Below are 19,195 nucleotides of genomic sequence, written 5' to 3'. Positions count from 1 at the left end.
AAGTGACTTTGATGGGTCTGTCTATGACAGAAAATCCCCAAAAGTGGAAACATTCTAAAATCTGCACCCCTCAAGGTGCTCAAAACCATATTCAAGAAGTTTATTAACCCTTCAGGTGCTTCACAGGAATAAAAATGAACATTTAACTTTTTTTCAGAAAAGTTTTAATTTAGACCCAAATTTTTTATTTTTGCAAGGGTAAGAGGAAAATAAGGACCCCAAAAATTTGTTGTGCAATTTCTCCTGGGGGGGAAAAAACACTATTTGGGCTCATGGCAGGGCCCGGAAGGGAAGGAGCCCCATTTGACTTTTTGAATGTAAAATTTGTTTGAATAATTAGCGGACACCATGTCGCGTTTGGGGAGCCCCTGAATGCCTAAACTGTGGAAGCCCCCCACAAGTGACAACATTTTGGAAACTAGACCCCCTCAGGGAACTTATCCAGAGTTGTAGTGAGCACCTTGAACCCCCAGGTGCTTCACAGAAAATTATAACGTTGACTTGTAAAAATAAAAAAATCACATTTTTTACACAAAAATGTTATTTTAGCCCAAAAAAAATATTTTCACAAGGGTAACAAGAGAAAGTGGACCCTAAAATTAGTTGTGCAATTTCTCCAGAGCACACAGATACCCTATATGTGGTCGAAAACTACTTTTTAGGCACAGTGCAAAGCTCAGAAGGGAAGAAGCGCCATATTGGAGTTTATATTTTGCTGGGCTGTCACATTGGCAGAGTACCTAAGGTGCCAGAACAACAGAACTCCCTATAAGAGAGCCCATTTTACAAACTACACCTCTCAATGAATTTATCTAGGGGTGCAGTGATCATATTGACACCACATGTGCCTCACAGAATTTTATACCATTGGGCGGTGAAGAAAGAATAATTAAATTTTTACCACCAAAGTTTTGTTTTAGCCCCAGATTTTACATTTTCACATTGGGAAATGGCACCAAAATTTGTCACACGATTTCTGCTGAATGTAGTTATACCTCATATGTGGCTGCACAGTACTGCTTAGCCACACAGTGAGACTCGGGAGGGACGGAGCGCTATCTGCCTCCTGGAGCTCAGATTTTTCTAGAATAGTTTGCGGACTCCATATACAGAGATCCTAAGTGCTAGAAAAGCAGAATCCCCCCTTTAAGTGACCCCATTTTGGAAATTATACCCCTTTGGGAATTTATCTACAGGTGTAGTGAGGATTTTAACTACATGGGTGTTTTCTAGAAACAAGCAACAGTGGATGTTGCTAAGTGAAGATTGCAAACTGCCGTTGTAGTGACCAGTACGCTGTAGTGACCAGTACGCTGTAGTGATCAGTACATTGTAGTGACCAGTACATTATGCCCAGCTCGTTCTTTTGGAGACATGCACCCGTAAATTAGGCAGGCTCTCATCGCTACAGGAATGCCAAACATGTGGATGCTAACTGCAGTTTAGACACACACTGGAGCTCAGAAGAGAGGGGGGCATTTGGATTTGGGAGCGCAGAATTTGCTGGATTTCTTTTGGAGGGCGAGGAGCCATTTCAGTTTTCCAGAGCCTTTGTGCTACCAGTAATGTGGAAGCTCCTATATTTTTGTTAACAGATTACAGACCTGAGTGGGGACTAGCTTTTTTTATGAATGGAGTTGAAGCTTTATTGGGAACATTTTACATAACATTTTGGATCACGTTTATCCTGCGCTCTACGCTGAGCACTTATATCAGGGTTTCCATCTAAATCTCCGAGTGACGTGATTCAGATGAAACCCCAAGGGATCCATTCATTATAATGAGGCAGCAGAGTTACTCTGGACTTCATTTGTCCTCTGTTTAGTGGTGTCCTTTTTTTCAGAGGTTCACAAAACTGTGGCCAACGGCACTTTTATGCACGCCTAATAAAAAGACTGACACCTCCGGATCATAGGTCATACAGCGTCCACAGTGCCTCCATCTGCCTCACTATAGGGAATCTTCCACCGTGGGTTCTGTGTGAATCATGTATTTCACAGATTTACACGGAAACCCTGGTGCAAGTGCTCAGGGCAGAGCGCAGGATAAGTGGGAGCTGAGCCTTACCGCTATCTTTGGGAGGCAGAAAGAACCAATCAACAGCATGTAAAGAATTGGTTTAATTTATTTTTTACACCATTCCTCTTGCAGTATAAGTGATTAGACGACTTTATTATTTGGGTCGGTGCGATTACAGAGATACCAGATTCATATCAGGTTTTTATGTTTGACAGCTGTCACACACTAAAAGATGCTTTTTATTGTGAAAACAAGTTTTTGCATCGCCATATTTTGAGAACTATAATTTTTCCATATTTCGGCCGACAGAGTCATGTGAGGGCTTGTTTTTTGCGGGACGAGTTGACATTTCTATTGGTTCCATTTTCGGGCACGTGGCATTTTTTGATCGCTTTCTATTCCATTTTTTGGGAGGCAAAATGAACAATAACTTACAATTCAGGAATTGTTTTTTGGGGATTTTTTTATGCCATTCTGCGTATGGTGAAATTGATAAGGCGGCGTTGTTCTTCGGGTCAGTACGATTACAGCGATACTACATTTATATTGTTTTTTTTATGTTTTGCCGCTTTTACACAATAAAAACTATTTATAGAAAAAATTATTATTTTGGCATCGCTTTATTCTGAGAGCTGTAACTTTACTTTTTGCGGGACAAGATGACGTTTTCAGCGGTACCATATTTATTTACATTTGTCTTTTTGATCGCGTTTTGTTCCACTTTTTGTTTGGCGGTATGATGATAAAGCATTGTTTTTTACCTAGTTTTTCATTTATTTTTTTACAGTGTTTACTGAAGGAGTTAACTAGTGGGACAGTTTTATAGGTTGGGTCCTTACGGACCAAATAGGTGTACTTTTTGTTTATTTTTTTTTTACATAGATCAGTTTATTTATTGGATCTGAATTATCTATGGAGACGATGTGTTATGCCGATGAAAGCAAACAGGGAGCCCACTCCCTCTGCAATGCCCTGCGATGTCGCTGTCACTGTTGACAGCGGCATCAGAGGGGTTAAATGCCCGTGATCAGTGCTAGCACAGATCGTGAGCATTGCTGTGGGGTGTCAGCTCTCACATAGAGCTGACACCTGCATGTGATCGCGGCGGCGCTCGGCGTGAGCCCGCGCGATAACTGCGCCGTACATATACTGCTCTTTGCAGGAACACAGCTCCCGCAGAGCAGTACATGTACGGCGCATGTCGGGAAGGGGTTAAAAGAGTAACCGTTGTTTTAATTTTTCTTTCACAAATCAATGTAAAGTGCTGCGGAATATGTTGGCGTTATAGAAATAAAAATTATTATTATTATCATAGTACATGTGAAAATAAGCAACTCTGTAATGTATCTTATCAGAGAAGTCAGCTTCTTTCTCCTCCTGGATTTATCTTTCATTCTCAGTTCATGGATAAAATCGGAAATAGGAAATGACAGTTGGTGCTTATAACATTGTATGGAGGGGGAAGTAGAAGGGAGGAGCTAGATGCAGACACCTCCCCTCATCATAGAATCTTATAAGCACCAACTGTCTCATCTCAAAAATAGGATAATCCGTCTTCTTCACGGATTTTACAGTTTTTACCCCTGAATTGAGATTGTAAGACAAGTCCAAGAGGATAAAGAAGCAGATTTCTCTGATAAGACATATTACAAAGTTTCTTATTTTCATGAGTTCAGTTGATTTATGAAATAAAAATTCAAACGGCTTTCACTTTTTAACAATTCTACCCCCAGTTAGCTATAGTAGAAGATGGAATGCTTCTTAGTAAATGATTAACGGTACCTGCGTGTGGTCGTTCTTTAAGGTCAGCAGCTCGCTCTGCAGGCTCTCTACATCCACTCTCAGGCCGTCATTTATAACTACATGATCTTCCTTTGCTTTTCGCAGCGAGTTCATATCTCGTTCCGCAGACTGACGTAAGGCCGATTCTGTGCCCCACCTAATAAAAGTACAATGTCCGTATTCATTGTGAAGGTACAATACATAGCTGTGCAGATTATCACCACTTCAAGGCATACCTGATGGGGATTAAAACGAATTTGCCTTAATAAAGCAGGTCCGCTTACTTTATAGCTTGGTATGGGGTTCATTTACTTTCGATACAGTTATTAAAAGAAGCTTAGTCCCAGTGCTTCTGCTGTGAGCTAATAAAATATTCTGCTGTAGAAAGCAGAAAATGATTGGAGAATTGCAAAATGAGTACTTGTCATAGATTCATTCTGTGTATATATATATACATTGTGTCTGTGACATTTCTCCAATTCATTTCCGTTTTCTACACGTGTGAAAAAAATGCTGCAAAAAAAAAAGATTATTTAAAAAATACAAGTGTTAGGGTATGTGCACAAGTTAAATATTTGGCGCATAAATTTCTGAATCTCGTGTTTTTGCTGCGTTTTTTTACTTGCGTTTTTTGGTGCAGATTTTTCCTCACTTATTAGTTTGGGTGAAATCTGCAGCAAAAATGCTGAAAGAATTGACATTATGCAGATATAAATCTGCACCAAATCCGCAGGTCACAAATAAGCAACGTGGTGGGCATGAGACTTCAGGAATCTCATTCATTTTGCTGGCATCAGGAAATCCTGCACTGAAAAAAAATGATGCAAAAACGCAACGTGTGCACACAGCCTTAATGGTTTATTTTTATCAATTAACAAAATAAAGTAAATGTAGTGTCAGTGAACAAAAGAGAAATCTAAGTCGCAACAATATTTGGTGACCGCCCTTTGCCTTCAAACAGCAACATTTCTACTAGGTACACTTGTACTTGCACACAATTTTTGAAGGATCTCGGCAGGAGGTTGTTCCAAACATCTTGGAGAACTGACCACAGATCTTCTGTGGATGTCGCTTGTGCAAATCCTTCTGCCTCTTCATGAGATCCCAGACAGACTGAATGATGTGAGATCAGGTCTCTGTGGGGCCGGATCATCACTTCCAGGACTCCTAGATCTTAATGACATTGGCTGTATGGTTGGAGTCGTTGTCTGGCAGCAGAATACATTTGGAGCCAATCAGATGTTTCCTTCATGGCATTGCATGATATGATATTGCCCTGTATTTATCAGCATTGAAGATGTGGTAGTGATGCGACCCCCACAGAGCCCTGATCTTATATCATTCAGTCTGTCTGGGATTACATGAAAAGACAGAAGAATTTGCACAAGCGACATCCACAGAAGATCTGTGGTTAGTTCTCTAAGATGTTTGAAACAACCTCCCAGTAGACTTCTTTTCAAAACTTTGTGCAAGTGCCTAAGAGAATGTGTGATGTTTAGAAGGCAAAGGGCGGTCATGGCAAATATTGATGTGATTAAAATTTCTTTTTGTTCATTCACTTTTAATTTTATTGATAAAAATAAAATATTAACACTTGTATTTTGAAAGCACTCCTACTTTGCAGCATTTTTTCTACACCTGCCTGAAACTTTTGCACAGTACTGTATATATGTGAATACACTGTATATGGAGCGCATTAAAGATTCTCCTTGCATCTTTACAGATTCTCAGAGAAAACTGGGAGGACCATAGGATGCCACTTGTGTCTGTGAACCATCTTACAGTGCATAGCCTCTAGGGCTGAGTTTAGGGTGCGCACAACTAGGCCATTGCATAGGGCCTTCATTGTCTATGGGGATTTCTGAGGACAAGATTCCCAGGAGCAATCTAAAGCCATCAAACATATTTAATTGTGGATGATGGTAATATGGAAGTTGAATCGTAGTATTATACAGGATCTACAGGGGCATCTCACTAAATTAGAATATCATCAAAAAGTTAATTTATTTCAGTTCTTCAATACAAAAAGTGAAACTCCTATATTATATAGAGTCATTACACACAGAGGGATCTATTATATAGAGTCATTACACACGGAGGGATCTATTATATAGAGTCATTACACACATAGTGATCTATTTCATGTGTTTATTTCTGTTAATGTTGATGATTATGGCTTAAAGCCAATGAAAACACAAAAGTCATTATCTAAGTAAATTAGAATAATTCAAAAAAACACCTGCAAAGGCTTCCTAAGCGTTTAAAAAGGTCCCTTAGTCTGTTTCAGTAGGCTCCACAATCATGGGGAAGACTGCTGACTTGACAGATGTCACCATTGTCTTGGTGCTGTATATGGTAGTATTGTTGTATTTTGGCGGCTACTATGAGCTTTTTTGCCTGTGGTCCATGGTCCCAATTTCAATAAAACCAGCCCTGATTGCGGGTATGAGCGTTCAGATATTCTGTCCATTTCTTATACTTACTTCTCCTTGAAGTCATCTGCAGCCAGTTTACTGTTATCAATAGCCAGTAAGAGCTTTGTATTCTCGGAGACTGAATCTGTAATCTAAAGGTATAAGATTTTTAGAGTTTTACATATAATTGTTCACTTAAGTTAAAAAAAAATAACTTTTCAGAAATCAATAGTATAGTCAAATGTAACGCACTTTGTAATATATTTTCTCAGAGAAATAAGCTTCTTTCTCCACCTATGAGCCACCCTTTTTCCTCCCCTCCTCTCCTAATCATTGACTCAGAAAAACAGCTAAAATCCTTCTTGTTTGTATCTTTCAAAGCTGCTGCTGTTCCTGAACATGTTACATCATAGCAGTTCGCCTCCACTCACCAGCTCAGAGACAACTGAAAATTAGAGATAGAGTCTGCAGAGCGGTAAAACCGGTGAAAAATACAGGATACAAATCATATAATGTTATTTCTTATATACTCAGACGTGACAGCTTATTTTGAGAAGTCCCCTGAAATGACAGGTACGGTTTTAAAAACATTTCCTCTTAAAAAAAGAAATATTGTGAACGGACAGAATTCTATAGAGATGATAATCCGGGTTTAACAAATTCTGGATTTCCTATGGCCAGAACAATGCGGATAGGGGCTGCCGGACACATTTTACCCCCTGATTTCTTTTGTATGATTCGTATTGTCACTGACCCCATTATTGAAACCTGAGCTAACCAAAGCGCAGAGCAGAAAATGCATCACATAGAAGAAATGAATATAACTTTACATACTAGTAAAAAAACGATTTTTTACTCTTTCCATCTCCTATCACACTGCCTTCTCATGAAATTAGGAATAATGCTGGGGTGACGACAGTAACTGAACGGACACTGTGTAATATGTAAATGCCGCACATAATATGTAAATGTCATAGAAATAATGGAAAATAAGAATAATATGCACTGCGGGGTATGTTCACCTAAATGTCTTAAGTGAATTCTCTGATATAAATATTAATAAGAGCGGCTCCATGTATAGGATGAGGTGGCCACTTTGCCACGGGTGGCATCTTCCATGATGGCATTTTGACCATATACAGTCCATTCCTGCACTTTTCTACCTTCAATTTGGAAGGACAGGACTTTTGTAAGTTTTTGCCTTTTTAATATTCTACTAGAAGTAACTCTTAGGCTATGCGCCCACAATGCGGATTTAATGCGTTTCCGCGGCTGCATTTCCGCAGCGAAAAAGCATTAAAAACGCATGTTAAGTTGTCTGCTATGCTTCCCAATGATAATCCGCCTGTGCTGTGCACATGCTGCGGAAATTTCCGCTGTGGATTATCATTGCGGAAAAATACGCAGCACAACCATTAACTTTGCGGAATCGCGGCAAAATCGCCTCCATTGACTTGCATTGAACCACATGCATACAAGTATGCATGCGGATGTTATGCGATTCAATGCGCGGATGGTACCCGGGTCTGGAGAAGAGGAGACTCTCCTCCGGCCCCGGGTACCATAGTACCTGTAGTTAAAAAAGAATTAAAATAAAAAATAAACATATACTCACCTTCTGATGACCCCCTGTCTGCTCCCGGCGGCTGCTGGCTCTTCGGCTGCTCGCAGTGGTGTATAAGGACCTTCCATGACGTCATTTAGCCATGTGACAGGTCACGTGACCGCTGATGTCGGCGGTCGCTTGACCTGTCACATGACTAAATGACGTCATGGAAGGTCCTTTTTAGAGCACCGCGAGCCGCCGAAGACATCAGACGCACCAGAGGAGACCGGGGGCCATCAGAAGGTGAGTTTAATGTGTTTTTTTATTTTTCAACATTTTTATTCTTTTTTTTTATTATTATTGATGCTGCATTTGCAGCATCGTAACTTGGTCACACTATATAAAACCATGCCGGTTGCATGGATTTATATAGTATGATTAAGTTGTCAAGCACTTTTCCAAGTGATGCTAAAATCGCTTGGAAAAGCGCTTGACAACTCGCATGCAGAAATGCATGTGAAGAACGCTTCACAAACGCTTCTACCTGGCAGAAAAAACGCATGTACAATCCGCATGTACAATCTGCATGTACAATCCGCATGCGTTTTTTCTGCCAGGGAGATGCAGAAACGCTCCGCAGCATTTCTGCATCGTGGGCACTTAGCCTTAATTTGGGTTCTCTACAACTGCTCCATCATAAAAACAGCACATGTATTTGCTCTGTTGACAGGTGGTATTTTTTGGGGCACTATCGGGGGCACTTGGTTACTATACATTGTTATTAATTTGGTGCTGCTGGGGAGATATGTTATCCACACTACAGAATTTATTTTTCTTGGGCATAATATAGTTGTTGCATGGTGGCATTTCTTTGGCTCTGCTATAGAGTTCATATGGGCACTGCATGGTAGCATTTGTACACTGGTAAAGTCCTGGCATCACCATTCATTAGCTGGTGAGATGAGGCTCGACTGTGACGCTGAGCCACTTTTCACGGCCAAGCCTTGAGACAGGGTAGTCAAGGAATCCAAGGTCAAAAGCCAGGAGGGTACGTCATAAACAGAGGGAAGAGGCAGAGGTGTAGTCAGGTAACGTTCCGTAGATCAGAAAGCCAGGAGGATAGCGGATCAGAGCAGAAGGGGTTAAACAGACGGATGGTCAGAACGAGGTCCAAAGTCAGGCATCAGAAGATCAAAACACAGAACACAAGGCACAGAGAGCAAACCTCACACAAGCCGAGTGGGAGTAACAGCCCAGTTAAGCAGCCGGGCAGTCACCTAGGAAAGGGAACACCAGGAGATAGCCAGCACCTCTCAGTCTCAGATTGGACAGCCGAGCTGTCAATCAATACACTATAGTACTAACAGCTTCAGCACGCCCCTGTACAAGAGTGGACGGCTGAGCTGTCAGTAACTGCAGCCCAGACACACTGAGAGGTGGAACCGTGACAATGAGTAGAAAAAGTTTGAGAGACTCTGTTTTAAATGGTCAGAAGTAAAGAGATTTAATAAAGGCCATTAGCTCATCACATTATTCCTCTCCATTAGACAGATATACATTGACGCACAATTACTAGGACTGACCTATTTTATTGTATTAAGTGTTTTCACCCAAATCTTTGCTATTTTCATTGACTCTTCCCAACCGATGTGACAACACTATATTTCCTTGGAGACTCTGGCCATTTATTTAGCCATTTTCTAAATTTGACATGAAAAGTGACACATTTTACCGCTAAAGTGTTTCGCATTTTGTGGCACTGTTTACATTGGCATGAATGTGGAAACGACTCCTTCATATACAGTAGGTGTTGAGAGTACTATTTCTACAATTTTGGGCACTAGGTAATTGCCAGGAGATATAGTACTATGCAAAACTTTTAGTCGATTTTGAAAAAAATGCCACAAAGTAAGAATGCTTTCAAAAATAGAAGTGTTCGTTTTTTTTTCCATTAATTAACAAAATGCAAAATGAATGAACAAAGAAGGAATCTTAATCACATCAATATTTGGTGGGACTAAGCCATCAGAACTGCATCAAAGTTTCCATTCTTCTATGTATACTTACCCAAAGTTTATGAAGTAACTCAGCAGGGAGGTTGTTCCAAACACCTTGGAGAACTGACCCCAGATCTTCTGTGGATATCACTTGTGCAAATCCTTCTGTCTCTTCGTGTGATCCCAGACAGACTGGATGATGTGAGATCAGGGCTCTGTGGGGGCCGGATCATCATTTCCAGGACTCATTGTTCTTCTTCATGCTGAAGATGGTTCTTAACATTGGCTGTATTTGTCGTTGTTCTGCTGCAGAATTAATTTGGAGCCAATCAGATGCTTCCCTGAAGGTACTGCATGATGGCTGCTCACTCCCTCTTGATTACGTATACGTACGAATGCAGGGACAGTGACGCCAGTGCTGATTGGGCGAAGGGCTCACATGACGTAACAACTACACGTGAGCCCTGGGAATGTGAGTGTCGAAACCATTGGAACGGTGCCGGCACGCAAGGTTTGTACAAGTGTTTTTATTTTAACCGGGGCAAACATTCAGAGTGAGAACGGGTTGTCCTAGTAGTAGTTTGCCCTTTAATGCTTTCCAAATGACATAACTCAATTTGCTTAAATGCAGCCCCAAACTTGCAAGGACCCTCCACTGAGCGTCACTGCTGCCTGCAGACTCTCATTATTGTGCCACTCTCCAGCCCTTCAGCAAACAAACTACTGTCAGAATTCCTGTTGTCCTTCTACAGTTTGACCACTAATGGCTGCTATTGTTCACCTTAATAATTGTGTTGCAATCCCTAAGATGGCAGATTCTGAACCTGTGGGATCCATCTTGTTTCCTGTTTGGGCCTACTTAAAGCCGCATGGATCTCTCACTCATTGCTTGAGTATTATGTCTAGCTGTTAGTCTAGCTCCAGTCTCCAGCTCCTGAACATTCTTACTCAGACTGTTCTCACCTATCTACGGATTGTTTCCTACAACTCGTTTTGCTAACTCCAAGGACTTCTACTACTGCTTGCTGTTCCTGCTCCTTTGGCCACTGGTTTCCAGCAGTAGTACAGTCATGGCCAAAAGTATTGAGAATGAGACAAATAGTAATTTTTCCAAAGTTTACTGCTTCATTTTTTTGTAATGGCAATTTGCATATACTCCTGAATGTCAAAGAGTGATCAGCTTAACAGCAATTACTGTACTTGCAAATTCAATATTTGCCCAGAAAATGAACTTTAACCCCCAAAACACATTTCAACATCATTGCAGTCCTGCCTTAAAAGGAGCAGCTAACATCGTTTTAGTGATTGATCCATTAACACAGGTGTGGGTGTTGATGAGGACAGGGCTGGCGATCAATCAGTCATGATTAAGTAAGAATGACATCACTGGACACTTTATAAGGAGGCTGGTTCTTGGTATCATTGTTTCTCTTCAGTTAACCATGGTTATCTCTAAAGAAACACGTGAAGCCATCATTGCACTGCACAAAAATGGCCTAACAGGGAAGAGTATCGCAGCTACAAAGATTGCACCTCAGTCAACAATCTATCGCATCATCAAGAACTTCAAGGAGAGAGCTTCCATTGTTGTCAAAAAGGCTCCAGTGCGCCCAAGAAAGACCAGCAAGCGCCAGGACCGTATCTTAAAACTGTTTCAGCTGCGGGATCGGACTACCAGCAGTGCCGAGCTTGCTCAGGAATGGCAGCAGGCTGGTGTGAGTGTTTCTGCACGCACTGTGAGGCGGAGACTCTTTGAGCAAGGGCTGGTTTCAAGGAGGTCAGCAAAGAAGCCACTTCTCTCCAGAAAAAACATCAGGGACCGACTGATATTCTGCAAAAGGTACAGGGAGTGGACTACTAAGGACTGGGGCAAAGTCATTTTCTCTGATGAATCCCCTTTTCGATTGTTTGGGACATCAGGAAAACAGCTTATTCGGAGAAGAAGAGGTGAGCGCTACCACCAGTCTTGTCTCATGCCAACTGTAAAGCATCCTGAAACCATTCATGTGTGGGGTTGCTTCTCAGCCAAGGGAGTCGGTTCACTCACAGTCTTGCCTAAAAACACAGCCATGAATAAAGAATGGTACTAGAATGTCCTCCAAGAGCAACTTCTCCCAACCGTCCAAGAGCAGTTTGGCGCCCAACAATGCCTTTTCCAGCATGATGGAGCACCTTGCCATAAAGCAAAGGTGATAACTAAATGGCTCATGGAACAAAACATAGAGATTTTGGGTCCATGGCCTGGAAACTACCCAGATCTTAATCCCATTGAGAACTTGTGGTCAATCATCAAGAGACGGGTGGACAAACAAAAACCAACAAATTCTGGCAAAATGCAAGCATTGATTATGCAAGAATGGACTGCTATCAGTCAGGATTTGGTCCAAAAGTTGATTGAGAGCATGCCAGGGAGAATTACAGAGGTCTTGAAGAAGAAGGGGCAACACTGCAAATATTGACTTGCTGCATTAACTCATTCTAACTGTCAATATAACCTATTGGTACTCATAATATGATTGCAATTATATTTCTGTATGTGATATAAACATCAGGCAAACACTAATAAAAACCAGAGGCCAGCAGATCATGTGAAAATATAATTTTGGTGTCATTCTCAATACTTTTGGCCATGACTGTACACCAGTATCGTAATAACTACTTTCTGTTATAGCCAAACTGTCACGATTCCCCTGCTCAGTGAGTGATTGTTTTGCTGTCCTAAGGAAACTGGGTCATGCCGAGCTGTCAGTGTTTTGATTGACAGATCGACTGTCCAATCTTGTGATGGGCGTGCTGAGCTGTTGGTTCTGGGATTGACAGGTTCACTGTCAAATCTGGGACTGGGAGGTGCAGGACTTTCTCCAGGTATTCTCTGTTCTGGAGATTGTCTAAGCTATTTAACTGAGTTGTTGGCCTCTGATCCCTGCCAGATGTATTTTGTGCTTCCTGGTGAGTGTTTGCCTGATTCTGTTGTTCTGAATTCTGATCTTTCTCTGCCTGACCCTTGCACCGTATTCTGATTATCCCTTAGTCTTGTCCTTTTGCGTTGATCCGCTATCTCCTGATATTTTGACCCCAGACCGTGACCTGACTTACGTCTTTGTCTTTTCCTTTGGGTTTCTACGTTCTCTCTTGGTACTGACCCCAGAACATCTGACTTCTCTGCCTCACGGTCTGTCCGTCTTTTGACTCATCAGCCACATCACCTACTGCAATTTTTCCGCACCCCAGTTCCTATGTTTTCATGCATAGTTGAGCCTCTTGGCCTTGTTTCCATGTGGAAGATAGCTTTTGGCCGCAATTCTTCCAAAAAGACCACTTCTGGCGAAACTTCTTGGATCAGTAGATGGGGGGAGCTGGGTCCCGCTGATTACTGCCAGTTCTGAGCTAATGACACTGCTGGACATCTTCCCATTTCAAAGGGAAGTAAGCATGATGTGTCTTTCATCAACTGCACTCATTTTCCTTGGCTGACCACTGGGTCTATGCTCCTGAACACTGCCCATTTACTGCAGCATCTTCAAAGGAGCTAAAACTGAAAACTGCTTTGAAATTTTTGCTTAGAGGGGCCTTGCTGATGCAGTATAACTACCTTGTGTCTTAACTGTGAAACCGTCTTCTACAACCTCACCCATAGAGCTGTGTCTGGCTGTTACTCACCCAGTTTTAAGCCTCCTACACAGCTGTTTCTGTTTCAGTTAATGTTTCAACCTACATATGAAAATGACGCTCATTATCACTCATTTGGTATAACTGGTTACTCATACACCTGACTATAATCCTACAAAATACCTAGAAGAATTGATGCTGTTTTGAAGGCAAAGGACGGTCACACCAAATATTGATCTGATTTACTTTTCTCTTTTGTTCTTTCACTTTGCATTTTGCTATTTGATAAAAAAAAAAATAAACTATTATCACTTTTATTTTTGAGAGCATTCTTACTTTGCAGCATTTTTTCCACACCTGCCAAAAACTTTTGCACAGTACTGTATATATTTAGTTTTGCACCTTCATGAACGTCCATAGGACCAATTGGATATTTTGTGTACACTTTAGGTATAGTCTTGACATAGAAAAGTAGGTAAACACACCTGTCGCTGTTAATGCAAACATACCATAAAGTAGTAAATTGCAGGAAACTAATGGGCCGGGAGAGGTACAGAGTGACGCTGTGCCTCCTTGTCAGCTAAAGTCTGACCATGGCGAATACATTCTGTCACATAAAATAATGACACTGTAACAGTGGAATGGAGCAGACGTCTAATATTTGTAATCTAAAGAGTCAGAGGAGTCAGACATTATTTTATTTTATTCTGTATGGAAAAGAAACACTAAAATTTAGAAGCGAAGCTTCAACCACATTCACACCGCAGTATCCTGGTCAGTTTTCTGCATCAGTATTTGTAAGATAAAACCAGGCGTGGAACCTACACTGTGGGATATAGTATAGTGGACAGATCTGCACCTCTTTCTATTAATACACACTGTCCTCAGTAAACAGAGATACAAATGATTCATAACTTAGTAACTTAGTAACCCAGGGGTGTAGGAGTATTTCCATTGTATAAAAAAAGGTTTTCTGTCAAATATTTGCTTCCAGACCTTGATCTTTGTTTTGTTCATGTTTAAGGTTGATTTGAGATGTCTATGGATATGCAGGGGAGCAGCTATAGAGGGTATAGAGGTTTCAGTCATTCCTACACCAAGAAGAAGGCCAATATTAATGCACCATGTAAATGCAATGTGATGGTAGACAGTCCAGTAGGGCGTAAATGAATGTCCAACCTTGAATGCCATTTAATTACTATTTTCTAAACAGGTTAAATATTGTTTAACATATCTTTATATGGTTCGGGCGTTTTTTTCATTCTAGTTCATAATTCTATGCATAGAGACATTTAATAGACAACAGTCGGGCTGCCTGCAGCAACCACTAGAGGGAGCTAAGGAGCTTATTGCATACAGTGTGTGCATAAATCTCAATAATAACATAGTACGCAGAGCTCTCCTACGTCCCCCTAGTGGTGATTGCAGGTAGCTAATGTTATTTTTCTGCTATATGTCAATGTAAAAAAATGGAGAAATATGTTAATAAGCGCAAAATGTTAGATCTAAAAATGACGTGGTGCTGATTTATTTTAAAGGGGTTTATTGGTTTCGGAAACAGTTTGTTTGAAAAACCAAACAACCTGCACCTTACTCACTGTTCCTGGGTCCAGCTCTGAGTCTTCCCAGCTACTCCCGGTGTCTGTCATTGTCTGCAGCACTGACGTCACATCGGTAGGGCTGCAGCCGATCAGTGAGCTCAGCGGTTCTGCCTGAGTTAACGACACAAGATGCTAAGCTCACTGATTGGCACTATCGACATGACGTCAGCGCTGCAGGTAATAGACACTGGGAGCAGCGGCAGTGGTGGACCCGGGGAGGGTGCTTTAGGCGCTTTTTTTTTTTTTTCTAACATATACTGCACCTGTGGACACAGGTTTGACAAGACCATAAAAGCCCTTTAAGGCACTGTCTCGAAGGAGCTATTAGAGTAAAATGTATATTTTTTTATGATGTATAAAGGTATTTTTCAGAAAAAGATGGATTTTGTAAAAAAAAAAGCTGTGAATGGCAAGGCTGGGTTCACATCTGCACTTGCACTAAACATTTCTAGTTTTTTGTTCCATGATAGGGGGGAAAAATGACGATGTGCCGGATCTGTCAACATTGACTATAATGGGGTCCGTTCAGGTTCTGTCATGGCGTTCGCTGATATTATGTACATCACAGTTAGGCTTCTTCATGTCTTACCTGCTTTTTGAGGGTATTAATCAGAGTGAAGTAATCGCTGTAGTCTTTCTTCACTGCGGCACCTTCTGATAATTTCTCTCGGATCTGGATTTCCAATTGTTTATTTGACTTTTCCAGGGCATTGACCTTCTCCAAGTAACTGGCCAGTCGATTGTTGAGGTTCTGCATCATCTCCTTCTCATTTGATCCATGAGCAGCGAGTGAAGAACTGAGAACGTGAATTGGAGAGTCAAGCCAAGGTCTTCCATTGTAAGTGACGTTGGCTGAGGAGGTCCGAAGCTTGGAGGGACTTCCGCGCAGAGAACACAGGGTGGCCATAAGAGCTTGTATGAACTCTGAATAATCAAAAGAGCAATGAGTAAAAGTGAAACATATGAATAGATGATGCAAGGCACACAGTAAGGATTTAACGAGGCTTCTGGGGAATTCCAAGTTTGTGGTCCCAGACATTGGTTCTCAGAACAATGAGTCAACGCCTTCAAAAAAGCATCAAATCCCCTTCAGTATTGGTTACAGATTGTAAAGTTCAGGATCTCAGACAAAGACCTTCTTTGAAAGTTCATTTGATCTTAATCATAATTTATAACTAAATCATAAAATCACCCAATAAAACTAATGGCTATTCCGTAATAGTTTTGTGTCTGTGGTTTTGTTCATAGTTTTGCATTAGTCACCTTATTCCAAGAACTGGTGATCGTCCCTAGCCCCGGAGACCTCCACCCCATCGATGTTAACTGGCGCCAAATACATTTTTTTAAAACATGTTTAGTTCAGTCTGCTAGTCATGCTAATATGAATAATGGATTAGTCGTCCATCTTTGAGATTTTTCTTTTTTTTTACCTAAATGCATGTATTTGAGGCTAAAAATAATTTTAGTAATTCGGTGTCAATAATAATGTTGCACCGTTTGGCTTTTATATAGGTTGTTTGTGTTTCAACTTTGATGTGGTCTATGGTCATAAATCAGCTGATGAAATGAAAGATTTACAAACTGACTAATGGATTCTCAGTTAACTCACTCTGCAACCAGCAATAGACAGTGTAACACAGAGGCTATTGAAGGCAAACGGTGCAAAAATTTTGATGAAACCCTATTGCAAAAATAATTTTTTAGCCCCCAGTTACATGCATTTAAGTACAACAAAATATCTCCAAAGGTGGACAACCCCTTATACCATATATTTCATATTGAAACTAATGTGTTACTTTATTGAAACCATGACCTTGCCAACATTTAAATCAGGAAAATAAATTTCCAATTTAAATACTTATTTATGATTTCAGCTGAACTTTGATGTGGTCATAAATCAACACAGAGGAGCTCAGAAACAGACATACAATAGTTACAAACTTCCGGTCAGAAGGAGCTCACCAACAAATTTTCAGCATGGTGTTACTGTAATAGGTGCAGGGGTTGGAATCGCATTGGGGCCCCGGAGCCTAGGGGGGGCACTTTGGCCCATATGAAAAGACTATTAATATTGAAGACCTGCTATAGTTGGGGGCCCTGTTGGAGATTTTGCATTGGGGCTAACGAGTTTCAAGTTACACCACTGATTCTCAGGTAACTTATTCTGCAGCCGACAATGTATCAAGAAACAAAAAGCCTGTAAAAGCCAAAAGTTGCCAACTTTTTAATTAAACCCAATTGCAAAAATGAATTTTAGCCCAAAATATATGTATCTAAAGTAAAAAAATGAATAAAAAAAAATTGCCCCAAAGTTGTCCATATTCTTTAACTTAAAATGATTTTGTTATTTATATCCTTTTGCTTATAGTGCTAACATATTCCATAGCGCTGTACAGAGTGGCTCCGAGTCAGTACACAATAATACATTATTGCTACACATGACTACAACATGAATCTCCTGTTACCAAGGTAGTACATATCACCGTTCCTGACCTCTATTCTTATCTATAGCCTTGAGTCCATTGTTCGATGGCAGCTTGTCAAGTAAGAATACTAGTTTTTCACCGGCTGTATTCACCAGCTCAGTTGTCCGTTTTGTGACCATTTTCCTCATTGTTCCCCCACGCACAGTCAGTTTATATGACATTTTGGTCTTACCATAGGATGTCACTGTGGTTACTTGCGTATCCATATGAATAAGCTTCCCCTAAAGAATCCTGTATGCATTTATATTGCTGCTTCCAGTAATAAAACTCCATCTTTTGTTGATGAAGACAAAAGCATGAAACTAAAAATTTAGCATTTAGCTCACTGACACACTTTGTGGCAAAGATGAGAATTTACATCCACTTCTGGAATGGCCAAACCCCTCCAAAGTATTATCATTTAGCACTTAAAGGGGTCCTGTCATCATGTTAAAAATTGCTAGTTTTTCCATGTATTTTATTCCCACTGCTCCCCTGAGTATTCAGTTTTTATTTTTTTTTTTAAATCCGCCATACAGTCCCAGAAATATGAGCCTTTTTATTTAGTGCTATTTTTGGTCTTCAAAAAGGGGGCGTGGCTCACAGGATGATCATGCAGAGCAGCCTAAAGACACGCCCCCTAAGGAACCTGAGATCAACGCCCCCTTGTAAAGTCCATAAAAATCAGCACTAAATAAAAAGACCCAAAGTCAGCCATGTTTAAAATTTTCTTCCAACAGTCACTAATCCAAGAACAATCTTTTTGTAAAATAACATTTCCAGAAAGATTGTTCATCCTTTGCCTGGTGTCATGTTTGAAGGAATCTCCCTGTCACGGGTGTGTGAGGGGTGATAGACATTCGCCCTGCAGTTGGTTGCAGGAGATCTCTACGTTTGGCATTACAGACATCTTTTTAGAGGCTGTTTCTAGGACCCAGCGGCTACCTCCCTCTGGCTAATTGACACTCTACCTGGGTGTATGAATACCTGCTGTGTTTCAGAGGGAGGTGCCGGCGATATTCATTACTACTTCTGAAAGCTTTAGCAAGAGCAGTACTTCGTCCTCTCTGGAGCTTGAGGACGTGTGCGAATTTGTCTGGAGTTCATCTAAAGCTAAGCAATTTTCCCCTGCTTGTCCACCCCTGTTGTCTATAGTGCTTAGTGGAGATCGACTAGTGCTTATCTCCTCCCTTCCCCTTATCCATATGCCAGGGAAAGACAGGGTGAGGCACACGTGCGGCAATTGGTGAAGAGTCAATACAGGGACCTTAGGGGAGACAGGGTGACTCTAGATCAACCTAGGAGGTCTCCACTTCCCCCCTTTCCCTAGAGTCTGGGCTCCCTTTCCCTCTTCCCTTTGTGTTGCACTAAGTCTTTCCCACACCTTGCATGACACTCCCCTGCCGATATATGCTCTGCTTTATCTCAATAATAGTTCTGTAGTTTTTTTTATGCCTCAGAATAGCTGAAGCCACCAAAGTTAAAGGGGTTCCTTGCTTTGAAAAATCCTTTTGGAAAACAGGGGGGTGATTGATTGCTCGTTACATTGCAAAATCAAAGCATTGCCTCTGCAACCCATCTGCATCACCCTAATCACATTGCTGAATGGCCAATGGGTGTCCAAATCGGCGAGTTACCCTGATCCCGCCACTTAAATATTGCTGCAAATTATTGACTGCAGCATATAAGGGGTTAAACAGCAGAAAACAGAGCTAGTTCTGATCGCTGCTGTCAGTAACTAGTATAATACAGCCAGCACCAC

At 41.0% G+C, this 19,195-nt stretch overlaps 1 protein-coding gene across 1 annotated transcript in view; it reads right to left on the bottom strand.

Moving 5' to 3' along the window:
* The window catches only part of LOC141154193 (keratin, type I cytoskeletal 18-like), an 86,153-nt gene that overhangs the window by 51,579 nt on the left and 15,379 nt on the right, over window positions 1–19,195 (bottom strand). Inside the window, exons 2-4 of the mRNA XM_073639741.1 lie at window positions 15,558–15,892; window positions 6,285–6,367; window positions 3,802–3,958 (exon numbers count right to left, since the gene is read on the bottom strand). Of these exons, the coding sequence (XP_073495842.1) occupies window positions 3,802–3,958; window positions 6,285–6,367; window positions 15,558–15,875 (558 nt within the window). The 5' untranslated portion in view covers window positions 15,876–15,892. The remainder of the gene's footprint in view (window positions 1–3,801; window positions 3,959–6,284; window positions 6,368–15,557; window positions 15,893–19,195) is intronic.

This window comes from Phyllobates terribilis, unplaced genomic scaffold (assembly GCF_046119375.1).
Source record: "Phyllobates terribilis strain yellow unplaced genomic scaffold, ASM4611937v1 Scaffold_7__3_contigs__length_470593459, whole genome shotgun sequence".
Lineage (NCBI taxonomy): Eukaryota > Metazoa > Chordata > Amphibia > Anura > Dendrobatidae > Phyllobates > Phyllobates terribilis.
Note: the sequence above shows the minus strand (reverse complement) of the source record. Positions and strands in the feature narration are given on the sequence as shown.